Source organism: Varanus komodoensis, unplaced genomic scaffold (genome assembly GCF_004798865.1).
Source record: "Varanus komodoensis strain SLA01 unplaced genomic scaffold, ASM479886v1 scaffold32, whole genome shotgun sequence".
NCBI classification, from domain to species: domain Eukaryota; kingdom Metazoa; phylum Chordata; class Lepidosauria; order Squamata; family Varanidae; genus Varanus; species Varanus komodoensis.
The window spans coordinates 18,488,945-18,506,034 of NW_025335798.1; the positions used below are offsets into that span (position 1 = coordinate 18,488,945).

Here is a 17,090-nt window from a genome sequence, read left to right on the forward strand (position 1 = left end):
TTGAGAAGTATGGATTTCTATCCCAGAACATCCTAGAAGGATCATGAGTAACATGTTCCGGGAGTTTGGTATTTAAATAAGAAGGGACAGATTCAAATAGCTTGTGTGGGTAAAAATTATTTTTACAGGAAAGTCCTTGGTCAAGGCTTCCATTGCTGTCTTCAACCTTTCCAGGAGCTTAAAAATAGGAGATGGCTTGAGTGCAGATGGTCCTAGTGCTATTGAACTCTGGTACGTGCCTGCAGGTAGGTGCACTTATGAGCAGTGAGGGCAGGCAAGAAACAATATCTTGCTGCCTTTATTCAGTCCTCCAGCACAGCTTTTCATGGTCATCTAGTTTCATTACATGCTGGTCCTAAGAACGCTGCACTACTGTTGGAGGCCTGTCATAACATATTTGCTAGGCACCTCCAGGATAAAATCTCTAGCATCTGCTAGGAATTAGACTCAAGTGTTACAGCAGTTAAATCAGGTGAGGTACCCAGAGCACAGTCTTGTCCAGTTTCCCAGGATAAGTTAAATATGGGACATCTTGGGAAAACTGACAGAGTCATGCAGCCTCTTTCGTACTGGATCCATTCCTCCTTTGTCTATACAAACTAGCAGTCAGGGAGCAGCCGCCTCAGTCAGGGAAGTGGCTAATGTGAGAGGGAGTTGCCATATGCCTTTTAAAGAGGTAGCAGTGGGACTACTCCTGAAGAAATACTCTCAGGACCCAGAAGATCACAACAACTTTAGTTTGTGAAAAAGTTCCTTTCCTGGGAAAGGTCCTTGAGTGTTCAGTGGCTCCAGGCACTCTTGGACAAGACTGATATCTGCATCCATTTCAGTCAGGGATCAAGCTGGGCTTTGGTGCAGAAAGAGCTTTGACCCTTATGATGTCTTGTGTGGGACAGCTCTAACTGCATGAGGGTTAATGAACTGAAGCTCAGTCCATGCAAGGGTAAGATGTTGGTTCTTCTCACCAGATTGGAGGTGCTGAGCTTGTTCTAGAAAGGCTTATATGTCCCTTGGAGAACATTTGTGAGTTCTCTTGGAGCGATCTCTGCCATTTGAGGCTCAGGTGGCTCTATCATCTCTGGTTGGTGTCCTGGCTATGCCCCCAAGTGGAAAGAGAGAGCCTGATTTCAGGAAAGTATACACAAGAAACCTCCAACTTAGATTACTGCAAATCTGTTCTACATTGGCTTGTCCTTGAAGGACCATTCAGAAGCTTCAGTTTGTGCAAAATCTAGCATCCAGATGAATAACCGGGACCAGTATGTCTGAATATGCAATACCAATTTTAACCTATTTGCATTGAGTGTCTGGAATTGGGCTTCCAGGCCCAATTCAAGATGCTTATCTTACCTTTAAATACCTACTATTGTTCCGTATTGAAATATTTGATGGAATATTCTTCTCACATGGATTTCCCTGGTTGCTGTGGTCAATATGTGAGATTTTCCTTCTTACCATTCAGCAGCATTGTACTAAACCTTTTAGGCCTGATTGTGATGTATAATTTAGGTATTTTCATTTTAAATCTCATTCAAAGTAGTGTACAATATATGAAAAATGCAAAACAAAAATAAAAGGATAAAATAACTATGCATTAATTAAAAGTTAAATAAAAGCAAACATTATTGATACAATATTAATAAAAAAGAAGTAACCTAGAACCAGCAGCCCAAGATCTTACAAAAAGGCCAGTGAAAACAGGTGGCTCTTCAGAGCTTTCCTAAAAACATGCCAAGGAGCCCAGTGACCCTCCAACAAAATCAGCTCTGAGAAGGCAGTCTTCCTTGTACTCCCCAATCCAACACTTGTGCCACTGGGCAAGTGAGAAGGGCCTCTGCTAGGCAGCCTTATTCTATACCATCAGCTGAATTTTCCAAATCATCTTCAAAGGCAACCCAATGCAGCATGTTTCAGTAGTCCAGCCCAGACATCACTAGAGCATGAACGACTCGGACAAGATCCTCCTTGTTCAGACAGGATTGTATTTGGTGTACCATGTGAGCTGGTAAAATGTACTCCTACCACCACGATCACATGAGATTGGCCAGTTAGCACTGGGCCCAGGAGCATTCTCAAAGGATGTATTTGGTCATTCAGGGGAAATACAATCCCATGGAAGACCAGATGTCATCAGTCTGTTGTCCTACCCACAATACCTCTACCTTGCCTGGATGTAATCTCAGCTGACTTGGCCTCATTCATCCCCAAGCCACTTCCAGGCACTGGTTTAGACATTCAACAGCCTCCTGAAGATAACTGGAAACCACAAATGGAGTTGAATACTATCTACCCATTGGTGATACTTTGCCCAAATCTTTGAAGAAATGTTCCCAGTAGTTTCATGCTGATGCTGAAAAGCACAGGGATCAAGATGGAACTTTATGGCATAGTCACAGGTCAAAGGCCGGAAGAATCACTGTCTGAGACTGTTCATTTAGGAAAGAGCTGAACCAAAGGACATCATGCTTCCTATGCCTACCTCAGGTAAACCATCTAGAAGGATATTCCGGGAGATGGTACCTGAAACCAGCAAGACCCCCAGGAGAAAGGCAGACTACTTACCTGTAAGAATCTTTCTTTGAGGGTTCATCTGTGTGCTCACACATATAGGCTCTGTTCCTGAGTGGAGCCTGTTATCAGGGAGATTTCACAGCTGAAAGAGTTTTGGTGGGAGCCCCTCTCCACCCTGGATTTTGGCATACGTTGGAGGAGTTCCTGCTCATTTCCTCAGTTCACTTCAGCCTGCCTTTGTGAACTGTGACCCAGGGAGGATCAACTTCACTAATCTTGACCCTAGCTGGACCAAATCTAGGTACAGAAAATGGAAAAATTCCTTAGCCCACTGCACATGGGAGGAGAAAAGCTTAGAATATAACACCAAAGAGGGGTTGGATGGTAGATTGTGTGAATGCACAGATGGCCACTTTAAGAATAAGAAAGAGCCTGCCTTTCTTAAAGAGAATTTCCATTAGTTATGTCCAGAACTAGATGTTTAAGACACCATCAAAAGTTCATACTAGCCACATTAAAAACACCTGGACCATTATTTTTCTTGTTGTTTTTTTTTAAGATTAATGAACATATCTTTCTGGCTATCTATTGTAGCTATTATAAAATCTTCCATATTTACACCCCAACGTCTAGTAAACTTGTCACTATATTGATCTCCTTCCTTCTATGAAGAAATGAAATAGCTTCATTTAAATATCTGGACTCTGAAGTAGATGCAGTATGGGAAGTGTCATGATCAAACTTCACACTTCAAACATGATCAAAGAGATTATAATCTGCAGTTGTTACGTGTTTTAAAAATGCATGGCCATTAAAATAAAGAAATCCTTCTTCACAGTAATTAAGTTTATTAGTTGCAATTAAAAATCTAGTCCCTTTAGTAAATTGAAGATGACATCATAGTTCATCAAACTCATTAACATGCTACATGCCTACCATCCAAGTTGGTATACCACAAAAGGATTTGATTTTAAAGTTATAATAAATATGAATTAAATATAAATTTAACAAAAAATAAAATCTATTTATAAGCAAACTTACACACATGTGTCAATGTGTCAATGATACAAGGCAAAAAAAACAACAACAACCCAAAACCAATAACACCTTGCAAAACAAACTAAGGCATTTGTGTAGGAAGAAAAAGCTTAGTAGCAAACCTACTTCTTTAAAAATGTGCGCATTCCATTCTAGTATATAGTTTCCAAATAGCTTGAAGTATTTAAAGAGTGGGTACCAATATAATTGCCTGAAGCAGGTATGAAGTAAATAAACCTTTCACAGATAAAAACAGTACAAAATCGACTGGATTATCCTCTCTCTGCAAACCCACTTTCCTGAACGAATAATATTCGCAAAGCATCCATGACAGGAATTCCTCGAGGAAATTTTTTTTAAAATGCTTCATAGCATGCCTTGCTTTCTACACGAACAGAAAAAGTCAGTGCGCAGGTTTGCACGACACAATAAGCCACACTGTGTAGCAAGTGAGCAATGCAGCTTATGAAGCACCCTACCCCTAATGTGCTCAGCAGGTAATTGGACACATCGTGGGTTGCTGGACCCATCGTTTTACCCACAAGCTTTTTCACACAAACTTGTACCCAAAGTAAGTTATTTTAATTTTTACTTTAGTTGGGGGGTTTGAAGGCTCAACTGGTGAATGTCCAGGGGATGCGTGCTGAAAATGCAGCTGCAGATGTTCACCTTGGCCATTGCTCCAAAGATCTACATCCTTTGGTTCCTCTTAACAGCTGGCAGAAGGTAAGCTTCCAAAAGAAACTCAAGGCATGAGGGATCCTTTGCTGAGAAAGGGGTGTTTTGAGGGGATTTTTACAACCTTCACAGCAAGAGCTTTCCTCTCCATTGCATTTCCCATCAGAGGACACATTTTGCACATTTGTCCTGTGTTTCTAGGGAACAGTTATCTTTTTTGTACCAGGTTAAAATCTTCCTCTTTTCCTAAGCATTTGGCAGCACATCTCAGGTTTCTAATTAGTATTATTCAGATAGGCATGTCTGTATGCGTACTTTTGCACTCTGTTTATACGTTTGTAGCCAAACTATAGTATACAATATCACATTTTTAACATTTTAAATCTTTATAAATCATCCAGAGAATTTTGGCTAGAGGAGGGTATAGAAATGTAATAAAAATAATGAAATGAATGATACCTAAGCTTATCCTTTAAATGCTGTGTGGTTTCAACAGACTGTCCTTTGGACAATTGGTCTTGGTCAATTACTGATGCAATTCTCCAAGTGTTTCTTATACCAGGTGCCCTGTAACTACTTGGTAAAATCTTTGGCTGTACAGTTCAAATAAATTGTTAAGAATGTTATTGCCACAAAATAATGAGTAATGAGTAAGTGGGATATTGAGTAGCAGATGAACATTAATACAATGTTAAAAGATCTCATTTTTTAAGACACTGGGGCTAACACAAGCTATTTTTTGTGTAATACATTATTAACATAACATGCATTTGTTTCTAAGTCGTGATAATGCCTACTAGCTGACAGATTTTTTTAAAGGATAGAAGAATTCAAGGCAGAAATTAATTGACTATTAGTTGTGACATCCCAAACTTTTATACTTTCAAAGGCAGTGCTGCTCAAATAGCTTGCTTCTGAAGAAGCAATACTACTTATGCCATCCTTATGAAAGTGAATAAAAGCTGGTTAGATGCATTGGCAAGACTTACAGATGGTATCCAAAGAATTATGCCACCCAGCATGGCAGCTTCTTTATGCATTCCATCCATTCCCAGTCAATATGGTACTTATGCTGGCTGGGAACAGTGAAAACAGTAATCCAACGCATACGAAAGATGCTATGTTGGGTAAAGCTGCTCCAGCTTGCAGAAGGACATAAGCATGCCCAGTGGTGTTTATGCCGATTTCTTTTCATAGCAGACCCTTCATTGTTTCCAGACCTTTTGACACGAGGGATAGAACCTGAAGATCTCTTGGGAGGCTGCTCTGGCACAATGGGCAGGACTTCTTCCCTACTTTCGGGGATAATGCCCAAAAGGAAGCATGGCAAAGAAAGGCCTGCTTCTCACTGTTTACACTGCCTTGGTGGTTGCACAGAAGATGGAGAACTGGCACCATTGGCACTGTGGAAACAGTATGTGGAACGCTACGGCTGTTTCCCTCGTTTCCTTTCCTATTATCTGGTACTACCAGGGAAGAGAGGTAGTTGCAATGGGAGATAAACGCCAAACAGGAGGAGGAGCTGCGTGCAGAGCTGTAACACAAAGGCAACGAGAAGGTGGTGTAGACAGAGGAGGTACAGTAAATGGAAAACTATGCTTTGGATTGTTATATGCAACACTTGCCGAACTCCATTTTAAACGTACTGTATATGACTTCTATTTCACCAAAATGCTACATCTCAAAGGTGCTGAATGTATGATATTATTTTGCCTACATTTAAGTATGGTTATTTGGAAAATACCTTCTTGGATTCTATTAAGGAAATTGATTACTGTCAACAATCAGAAAACAAATCTCTTGTACCTGACACCTAAACATATATTTAAAATCCTGATTTTTACTAAAAATCTGTATTTGTATGTGAAGCATCAGCGTGAAAAAGAAGTGCATGCATCTTCCATGTTGAGAAAAATAATTGTATTTTACTCAATCAAGATAAGCTACCTTAGTTAAAAATAGAATTTTATCAAAACAATAGCACCACATGACATATTCAACACATGGCATATTGTTAAATATAAACATCACTTCCAGATACAACTGAAGTGTTAACAAAATCTTACTAGTTGAATTAAAAATTGAGGAAAACTCTTTACCTCCTACTAGAGGCAAGACATGAGCTATCACTAGCTTAGAATATGCACCAGCACTACCACTAACTAGAAATTAAAAGCTTCTGAGATTGCTTTGCACAGTCTCATAAGATGAAAATGTTTAGAATTTAAGGCAATGTTTGCAGAATCACAGTCTAAGAACTTCCTTGTTACTATAATATTGTTCTGTCATTCATTTCTTGTATGGATGAAAAATATGTATTATAAAAATGGCACTGCAGATAGATTTTGACAGCAATGTCATACACTTTTTATCTGCATTTTGGTGTTAAAATTATTAATTTTGTTACTAATTATTTTTAAAATTGTGTTGGCATCTTTTATTTTTCATTTGCAAACAACAGAACTAAGAGAATTTGGCATTATTATCAGAACAATTGCAGGACTTACATGCAAGAAAATGTTAGAAACACTTGATTCAATGTAACCAGCAATGCTGTAAAGACTAGAATATAAAGTCTTTTTATTCAACGTATGTGGGTATTACTAGTGTCCATGGTTCCGCTACTTGTCCATCATAATTATTACAATGACAGTGAAGAATTTGCAAGAACATAATGGCTGAATGGCTGTTAGCTTTGGATTTAAAACAAGAGTAGCCACTGACCCAATACTGGACATGCAGCACTTTTCCCTTTTACTATTCAACCAGCAGCTACCTAGATGATTACTGACTATGACATTGTTGTTTTGCTATATACTGACTTCTATCATGCTTTACGTAAGGTCAATTAACTTCTCTATGGCTCTCCACTGTCTAGTTCACAGAAAGGTGTGGGGTGTAATTGTAGTTGTACCAAAGCAACGGTGCGTAGTTTTCACTGCCCACCTGAACACATACAACCTGTATGCATAAAACGCTGATGCTACAATCCTATGCATGTTTATTCAACAGTAAGTCCCGCTGTATTCAACAGAACTTTTAGGCTGCCTAGAACTGCAGCCTTAGTACAGACAAAAATAAATCAGAAAAAAGGTAGAGTACAACCTTCACTACAATACGGCCTATTGGGTGCTATAGACTTGAAATAATTAATAGTAGCATGCAAAAGACATATTACTGCATTAAATATTTTTCAGAAGCAGAGACAACTAATGTATTTATAGTGAAGAAAACTCCAACTTCAACCTGTAGCTACACACAAAGCACAATGGCTCTAGCAAATATATAAAATTCAAAAAAATTAATAGGAACTTTGGATTTAACTGCATGTGTAGCCTTACCAATTTGTACTGGTTGACATACATTCCATTGTTGTGTAAGTTTTGTATACACTTCCATCACACTGAATTAAAAAAAGGATGAGCTCTTTTTACTAGTATAATTGCTGTTTATCATGTATGGAGTATTTTCCAGGTTCGACCCTTATAGTTTTTACAGGGCTCTTGGGTACTCCTGGCCATCTATTCTCCTGGAAATTATTAGTCATTGAAAAGTCTGAACACACAACTAAACAGTAAATGGCATGGTCATGCAGTGCTTTACTATTCAGCTTCATTAACATTAGATTATGCATCATAATTTTCACATTAATTATATTGAAAAGAATCCAGCATATTGACTAAGTGGCACAACATAATAACAGCTTTACCATAGCACATTAGCATATGCTAACTGTGCAGTTGTATGAGTTGTGTGAACAGGAGTGTTACTGAATTCCAATTACAGGTACATAGCATTGCATTGTAAGATGCAGTCCAAAACCCACCTGCTTGGGACTAAGCTTGCTGAACTCATTGGAACTTACTTCTGACTAGACAAGTAGAAGATTGCACTGTTACTTATTTTATTTCTTAGGGACTATTTCCATGACAGGAAATTACAATAGAAGTGATTCAGGTTGCTACTGCTTGAGATGTAAATTCAGAAAATGAACTATTCTCCTATGAACCATTATATGTTGTATTCGCTAAGAACAGGTACTGTCTTGCATCTTTGTGCTGTTTTTTGAAGAAAGCGCCTTTTGATCCTTCAAAGTGATCCAAACTCATACAAAGCAATTGTTGTAAAGCTACAGCAAAGAGGTTTAGAACATCATTCAATAAAAGGGGGGACAAAACCAATATATGTCAGAAGTTTTAATCAGTCCCTTTGATATCTGGTTGATTTTTTAAAAGGGGGGGGGATTTCAATTTAGCTCCTTCCTGCACAACAACTCTGTAATCCATTTACTGCTTTCCATTCACATCCTTAACCCCTCTGTGGTGTTTAGCTGGAAACTCTGCTCTAAGAATGTAAACAGGCTTTCATTATTCCAGAAAGGAAAGCAGTGTGAAAGAAAATGTGTGCCTTATCGCAGGGCTGCAGCTCGGCACTTCACTGCTATGATAAAGTGCTGTAGCAAAAAAGAAAAAGCCCCACAACATTACAAGACAAGCACAATCCAAAAACGGATTAGAATTTGACATAAGCTTGCTCAAAAACTAATCAATCAACTCATGCTGTAATATTAGAATCCAGCTCTTAAGGAGGCTGTCTAATCCCTTCAAGGTTTATTACACATTCCCTTATTGACTGTAGTCATGCGCACAGGCGCACACACATGCACAGAGTTTTCAGTCACAATGAGCCATGGAGAAAAACAAAACTTTGCATACGGTTGTGTGCATTTTCCTGGAAAGGAACCTGGTGAAATACAATTGCAGTATTATTTGTGCTATTTTCCTTAGCTGGATACTTCAGTTTTTCACTTGCTTTTCCATAGTATTCTGTTATTAATATCTGAAGTTGTTTCTTTTTTCCTAATTAAAGTTCATTAAGATTACATTCTGCACATTTTGTTTAACACCTGGATCTCACCTGAAGACCTGTATCTTCTGCAAACTAACATTCTGGCATTTGGAACGGCAATTCTCATCCTACTCCAAGTAAATATATTTAGGACTGGCTGTATATATGTTGTGTGGTACTGTCTAAATCTCCAGTGAATTTGATACCACGAATGTACATGGCACTGATTTTCTATCATCAATACACATCAATTTTGAAACTTCAAAACATAAAACAAATTTAGGTTGCAATCTTATATGCAGTTAGTTACTTGGCAATAAGTTCCATTAAACACAGTAACTTAAGAGTAAATATGTACAGACATCAGCTGCATCTGTAACAAATAAATGTACGTGCACTTATTGTTTGCGCAAGGACCACAACAATATGAAATCTGTGTTTTCAGGCAAATTGTCTACCATCAAAAATAAAACGCATCCAAATCGATTACTTCTAGACTGATGATCAGCTGAAATAAATTCTGGTCTGTGGAAGCCTGTAGTTGCTTTGTGTAACATCTTCCTTGATGGAGAGATCCGAATATCTTGAAAACATACACATTTTTGTAGTCTCTGAGTTGGCCTGATAAACGTGTTACATTATAAGGATTTTGGATTCTTTTTCCTGCGGCCAACCCTGCTGCCTTTGCTTCTCATAATAAATCTGTTAGTCTTTAATAAACCATGGAAGAAAAGTGGAATATTAATAAACCAAACAACTAACTAAACAAGACCGTTAAAAAATCCCCCACACTGTCACAACATACATTTTCTTTAATCAAATCACCCGGATTCTTTCAACTGAAGCAGCACAGGCTCTTATGTTAGATCTGCCCAGCAGTTACATATTTTGTGATAATCCTGGGAATTAAGTAGCAAGAGGGTAAGCAACTTTCTCCATGGACATCCTATATGGGAATAAACATAAGACTCGGTCCTTTACTACACGAGTTTTCCAAAGAGCTCGTCCGTTCGGCTACCCGAACAACCCATCACCCGGCAATGGAAGCGCCTACACGCTCGCCCAGCACCCGGAGCAGTCGCGCGCCGGCCCCGCAGGCCTTTCGCCGAGCCCGGTTCAAATCGAAGCAGGACGGCGCCGCCGGCCGGCCAGAGCCCCGCGCCGCCGGGCGCGCTCGCCCATCGCCGGGGCCGCTCCGAAAGCCAACAGGTGCATCGCCCCGCCGCACAGACGGGCTGCCTGAAAGACGCGCACGAGGCGTGCCCGAGCTGGCGGCTTCTTCCAGCTCTTTCAAAAGTTTTCGCCCCGCAGCCAAGCCAAGCCCGAGCCTGCCAAGCTCGCCGGCCAAACGAAAGCCACCAGGGCCGGCGACGCCGCTGCTTAAGAGGCTTCTGTGCCCCCTTCCCTTGCCTAGCTGAAATTGACTGCAGGAAAGGGGGACTGGAGGGAGGTTAGGGGCGAGCGCGCAAGAAGCGGGGAGGGGGGGAGCAGAAAATACCTCCTCCCCTCCCCCGAAAACACCTTATGCTTAACTCACCCCGGACAATTGCAAACTTACGAGGTCTGTCTAAGGTCCCGCTGTACGGGCGGGACACAACGAAAGAGACAAGGCTGCCCAAGTATTCTGCAAGCCACAGCACAAAAGGAGCCAGCCCACCGGGCTAAGCGGACTTACGAGCGGGAGGAAGCTCTGCACCACCACAAGCAGAGGCAGGCGCTGCTGCAGGTGCCCCATCCTGGCTCGGGAGTCTTAAGAGAGGGTTTCCCTTCCTTGGATCCTGCTCATCTCCACTTTGGGGCGCAGGACTGAGTACAGGAACATACCACGGCGCTTCGCCTTCTCTGTCTCCGTCTTCTGCCTCAAGAAACTGCCACACGCGCGTGCGAGCGAGCGAGAGAGAGAGAGAGAGAGGGAAGCGCGCTCCCGCGCACCCGAGCGAGCGAGCGAGCGAGCGCCGGGGCGGGCACAGAAGAGCCCCCAAGCCCCCAAGCCAATTTCTGCCGCGCTCGCTTAGCCGCCACAGGCAGTCAGGCGGCGCTGGGATGCGGCTTTGACACTGGTGTTTCTCGCTGGCTGGCTGGCTGGCTGGCTGGCTCACGGGAGGGAGGGAGCGAGAGGGAGCGAGGGTGGGAGACGGGCGGAAGCCGCGGCGCGCAGTTTGCCCGAGCAAGCGCAGCACTTGGGCAGATCCCTGCGAGGAGCACGAACTTTGGCGCACGGAGCCGCGGGGCCCTGCGCACCCGGCAACTCGGCGACTTCTTGTTGGACTGGGGAGGGGGCGGCGGGGGAGGATCGGCCACGCTTGGCGGGAAGAAGCGCCGGGTGGCGTTGAGGGGCAGCGCTGCGGCTCGGCTTGGGGCAGCTCGCAGCGAGGCTCGCGGGTGGGCGCAGGCAGCAGACCCTGGGAAGCCCTTTCTCCCCTCCCTCTGATGGCACAGGGAAAGCGCCGCGCTCCGTCTTCTGTAGCGCCCCCGTGAAGAGAACCCTCTAGGCGAGAGGCTGAGGTGGCTCCTTGCACAATTCCGCTCTTGGACTGGGCGCCGGACTGCGGCATTTGGACCCAGCTGGGCCACACAGAGAAGAGAGGCCATTTAATAAATAATAATTAAAGTGGGGGGGCAGAGCTCTCTCGGCAATGCCACAGGGTCCGATCTTGCCCGTGTGGCACAGCATTAGGGCGCTCGGGCAAGTGGAAATAACATTTCCTCCCACAAGGCAGCCCTGCTGGCTCTGCTCCCCGCAGCATGCCAGAGCGGCAGGAGCAACCTCCTTTTCTTGGCTTGTTCAGTGGCGCTCATGGTGCACCCCCTCTTTACAGTAGTGTTGCCCAACATAAAATGGCACTTAAGAAACTGGAACGAGTGGCGGCTGCTCCTTGCAGCCGCGGCTCACAGCCTCCCTCCGTGCCACCTCCCTCTGACTCTGGTTTTGCTCTGTTGCTCCTGCTGCGCGAAGCTGAGCCCTCCGTGGCTCCCCGAGGGGCCGGCGGCAGCCACGCCCTCCTGGGCCTTTGCCACAGCGCCAAGCCCTGGGCGACAGTGCAGGCAGATCCTACTCTCGCTCTGCAGAAGATCTGGGATTGCTCTGAGAGACTTACATTTAAATCGCAGAGATTTAAAGCTGCAATTCTGCACACAGCGCACTTATCTTTGAACACCGTGGGATTTCCTTCCAAGTCATATGCATCGGATTTCATGGCTGCAATCAAATCCTTATTTACCAGGGAGTAGAGGTGAACAAGCAGAACTTGTTCATTGCTGCATGAGCCTAATGTCTCATTCATACCAGGTTGTCTCCCTGTCTGCATGCGGATCGTTCACTATTGTGGGATCCAGAGCGTAGGCAGGTATTGTGCTGGCATGATGATCTTGCACGAGGAGAATGGAAAGGCCTGGTCATACCTGGGAAAGGAATGGCAATCAAACTGCCAAAATCGTACAAAATCACCCTGCCCTCTGCACATATCTTTGGTGCAACCACTCTGAGAACACATTGTATGGTTCTGGTCACCACACCTAAAAAGAATATTGTAGGGTTGGAAAGAAGTCAGAAAAGGGCAACTAAAATAATTACAGGGCTGGAGCATCTCCCTGTGACAAAAGGCAACACAGTCTAGGATTCTTTGGCTTAGAGAACAAGTGACTTAGGAGAAACATGATAGAGTTGTACATAATACGTACTGTGTCTGGAGACACTTTTCTTCCTTTCCTGTAATACAAGAACCCAGTGGGATCATTCCATGAAGCTGATGAGTGGAAAAGTCGGGGCAGATAAAAGGAAGGACTTCTTCCCACTGTGCATAAACTTGGGAATTCACCTCCACAAAAAGCAATGATGGTTGCCAATCTGGATGAGTGAAAGGGTATTGGACCAATTCACTGGGGAGGAGGCTATCAGTGGGGACTTCTCTTGCTGGCAACATGCTGCCTCCAGTATCAGAGACGTTGCGTACCTGTGTGTGCTGGGTGCACCGGAATGCGGATAGGAGGGTGGTCTCATGTCGGACTCATGTCCCACTTGTGGGGCTCCCACGAGCAGCTGCTGGCCACTGGAACAGAACGCTGGGCTGGGGGGACCCTTGTTTTGTGTCTCCTGGCCTAAACAGAACACCCAGTGCTTTATGCATTCCACAGAACTAATGCTTGCTTCTTCTATCAGTGCGCTTCAGACTGTGCAAGAAGGTTTCTGTGAGACTCGTGTAGGGTTCGGGGTCAGCAGTAGGTGCTCATCTATTGTGAGGGGTGAGTGTTAGGAGAAAGCCAATGGAGTCCGAAACAGGAACTCTTTAGATTATTTTTCATCTTACATTTGTTGACAGAGATGACAGGATTCCCACAGCAATAATGGGATTAAATCTTGGACTATAGGATTTTCTACAGGAGGTTTTAACTTGGCATTTAACCAAGGCTTCTGTTTCTAGGTATTTGGTGAGATTCAGATCAACTCCATTACATGTATTCTTTCTGAGGATTTCTTTCTTTGCATTTTTATATGTTCCATTACCTAACCACTGGTAGTGCTGTGCCGTACTGGAATTGTACAACTATGCAAGTGCTTCATGCATATGTTCATGAGTATCTTTTCTCATTGGCAAAAAACAAATGAAAAGCAGCCAACCAAAACCCAAATATTAAAATGCTGGCAGTGTGCAGAGGGAGCCCTGGAGGATGTCATGTGAAGCACCCACAAACTGCCATGAACACACAGTATACCTTAAGTAGAAAGGCTGTCAGTAACCTTACGATCCATTCTAACCCTGTGATTCTGGGACTATAACAAGAACTGCTGAAATGGGTCAGGCAGGTTGGACAAGTTTAATCTGCCAGTTCTCTCTTTTTTGTCAGGGCAATGGGCACTGATGGCCTCAAGTGGCTGGCCTTTGTAAGACCAAGAAAATCTCCAGAAGCATTTCTAATTTTTCTTCCCTCCCCACTTAATGAGTAATACATACAGAGGTCTACCGAATAGTCTGTAGTGTTAGAGCAATGAGACAATCCAAACAAGGAAGGGACAGAACTGCAGATTTTTGTCAGCTCTGAAGGTGGAGGCTGCCCACGTTCCCCACTTCCCGAAATGTAATTATGGAGCACTGAACATCAGCTCGTTGCTTGGAGTGGTTTAAGCCTTCAGTTTCCACTTGATCAACCTGTTATTTGTAAATAAAAGAATGCATATTACAAAACACGAGCAACTGTCTAGAGACCTCATTCCACCGAAAGTCAAAGGCAGCATGAGTATTGCATCCTTGAAAACTCGCTGCTTGGAAAATTGGGGTGAACAGAATCCTATGGGGCAGGAGTATTTTGAAATAAGAAATGGGCATCCTGTCCCCTTTTATGAAATTGTAGTGTTCTGAAGAACAAGGGGCAATCTCTGGAAAGGAAGAATTTAAACAAGGGACTTCTGAAAAGCTTTTAGCAGTTAATGCTTTTGGAATTATTTTTCACAGAGGAGAATATTAATGTCAGGATCTATGTACATTTTTCAGAAAATATCCATGAGCAGTATACTACATATTTGCCAGCACCTGTCTTAGCTCAGTATCCATGTGGATTTTCAATTAGAATGTAACCTTTTCCACATCTATGCCTCAGATGAATCACTTTTAAAGTACATCTGTGTATGAAACAGAATTAGATTAGTATCTCAAAATGTGCTTCCATAGCGATCCTCCATATTGTAAGTTGTATTGAATTGTTTAGAATGTGAAGTATCCTAATAAAAAAGAAAGGAGGTGGCGGAGGTGGCAGGCCAACTTGGGATCCTTGAAGGAAAAAATAATAAATGAAGAATAATGATTGAATAAATAAATGATCCCAGGGAATTCTTATGTGTTGTCCTGTTTTAAATGGATGCTGAAAGTAGCCTATACAAAACAGGACAATTATTTGTAGTTACTTTTGCTAATCAAGAAATTTATTTCCAGGCCACTTTTTAATGGCTAAAGGGTTTGTGAGAGGACTGGATAACTTTCCATCATTGATATGGGTTTCTATAAAATCAGGGAGAAACATAAGCCCAAAATTGCTCCTGCAAGGAAATGTAGACACATGACTTAACGTGGAACTAGATTACGCAAGAGGTACATTCTGTTTTAAAAGGAATGTGTAAGCACACTAATAAAACAAGAGAAGACAATCCCTGAATTGGATTTTTAAAGAGAAAGGGATCTGTAAAGTTTGTGTTCTGTGCAGCTACCTGTCATAAGATCAGAGATAAGCAAAGACAGCAAAAGAATATAGGTGTAACTATAGGGAATGCTCCATTAAATTGGGCCATTAATTGGTCCCTTTTACGTTTTGCCATCTTCACATGGAAGATTAGTTTGCTCTGAGCTGGTGGCTGCATTTTATAATGCCAGTTGCACACTTGTTCAAGTGTCCTCTTGTTTTGCTTCATGTGCTTTGTAGCACAGATCCATGTACTAGAAATAACCATATGAATGGGTTTCGTGTTGCTTGTGAAGGTAATGCAGTATAGGAATATGCATATAAAGGGCACTATAAGCCAATATTTGATCTCAGATTGCCCAAAGGGATACACAATGCTGATACTGAATTTAAGAACATAAACTCAGCCCTACCATATTGAACCGAACTTCTTCCTAGGCCTCAGTGGGCAGCTAGAAGCTTCAGGAAATGTATTTATCTATTTAATAATTTCAGGGTAGCTTACAACACAACACTAAAATTACAGCAAGGGGAAAAATCTATAAAAGAGCAACATAAAATCATTAGTAGAACTAAATTAACAACATATTCCCAAGCTCAGTCAGAAGTAAGTCCCATTGTATTCAAAGAGGCTTACTTATGGGGAAATGTGCATGCAGCTGTGGCTTAAATTAAAAGTTAAAAGGCCTGCAAAAGTCTTTTAGTATAAACGATATCAAGGCAGGACTCAGACGAGGCTTGCTGAGATGCAAGATTCCATAGTATGTGAACTGCTAGTAAGAAGGCCCATTCCCTAGTCGTTGGCTGCAGTATTCCAGGGCCATGGAAACCCAGAGACTGGCTTCTCCTGGAGGGTTGAGGTAAGGATGGCCACACATGGAGACAGGTTCTCCTTCGGGTACCCCTGCTGCAGTGCACCATGCATTTTAAAGGTCAGAAAGCACTTTGATTCATGCGCAAGGCTGAATGACACTCTGGTTTTTAGAACATCTTGCTCCGTTTAGCAGTTTTACAGATGTGGTTCAAAGTGACTAGTTTCCAAACCAGCTATGAAGGCAGCACCAAGTAGTACACACTGCAGTAGTTATTAGAGGGTATGTAAGTGTGGCTACGCAATCACGGTCTAAGAAGGTCACAGCTAGAGTACCAACCTAAGCAGGTAATTTGGTCTGTGGAATGTGCATCCGTAATGGCAAGCTGGATCTAAGAGGCCTCGTGGACTCCAAATAGGATCTTTAGGAGAAGTGCAATCCATGGTACACCCAGGCAGTTATCAACCGCACCTTCACACTGACTGCACTGAGCCTCAATTTATTTACCCTCATCTAGTCCCCTACAATGCCCAAGCACTGATTCAGTTCCTACTACAGCACGCCTTCGCCTGTTACGTGTGTGGAGGGGTAAGGTGGGTAAGTTGTAAACCTTGGCTCTGTCCTTTTCCCAGACAAAGCACAGCTACTGCAGGTCAGTCCTCATCCACACATTAGCACGAATATCTGAGGTAGGGACACCTTCATATGAAGAAGACTTTTCACCACTGCGTACTATTAATGTGTTGCCGGAGGCCTTGCAGCCTCTTTCTTTGCTTTTTAATATCAGCAAAGCATAAAAAGGCAGAGGCTTGGATGAGAAAGAAATATAGAGCATCATCCACATACTGATGATAACTTGCCCCAAATTGCCAAATGACCTTAATTATTTTCCTTATGTGGACAGGAATAAGCGTGGTAGGAACAAAATGGCAGAACACTATGAGTAATAATCCTCCACTACCCTGATCTGGTTTCAACCATTCAGGTAGAAATTGAACCTCTATAACATGGACATCTGTCCAGAGATCTGCA

The 17,090-nt window shown here is 42.7% G+C and overlaps 1 protein-coding gene across 1 annotated transcript in view; it reads right to left on the reverse strand.

Moving 5' to 3' along the window:
• NXPH2 (neurexophilin 2) overlaps window positions 1-11,667 on the reverse strand; it is a 30,089-nt gene extending 18,422 nt beyond the window's left edge. Inside the window, exon 1 of the mRNA XM_044438488.1 lies at window positions 11,317-11,667. Within this exon, the coding sequence (XP_044294423.1) occupies window positions 11,317-11,667 (351 nt within the window). The remainder of the gene's footprint in view (window positions 1-11,316) is intronic.
• Window positions 11,668-17,090: the final 5,423 nt, after the last annotated feature.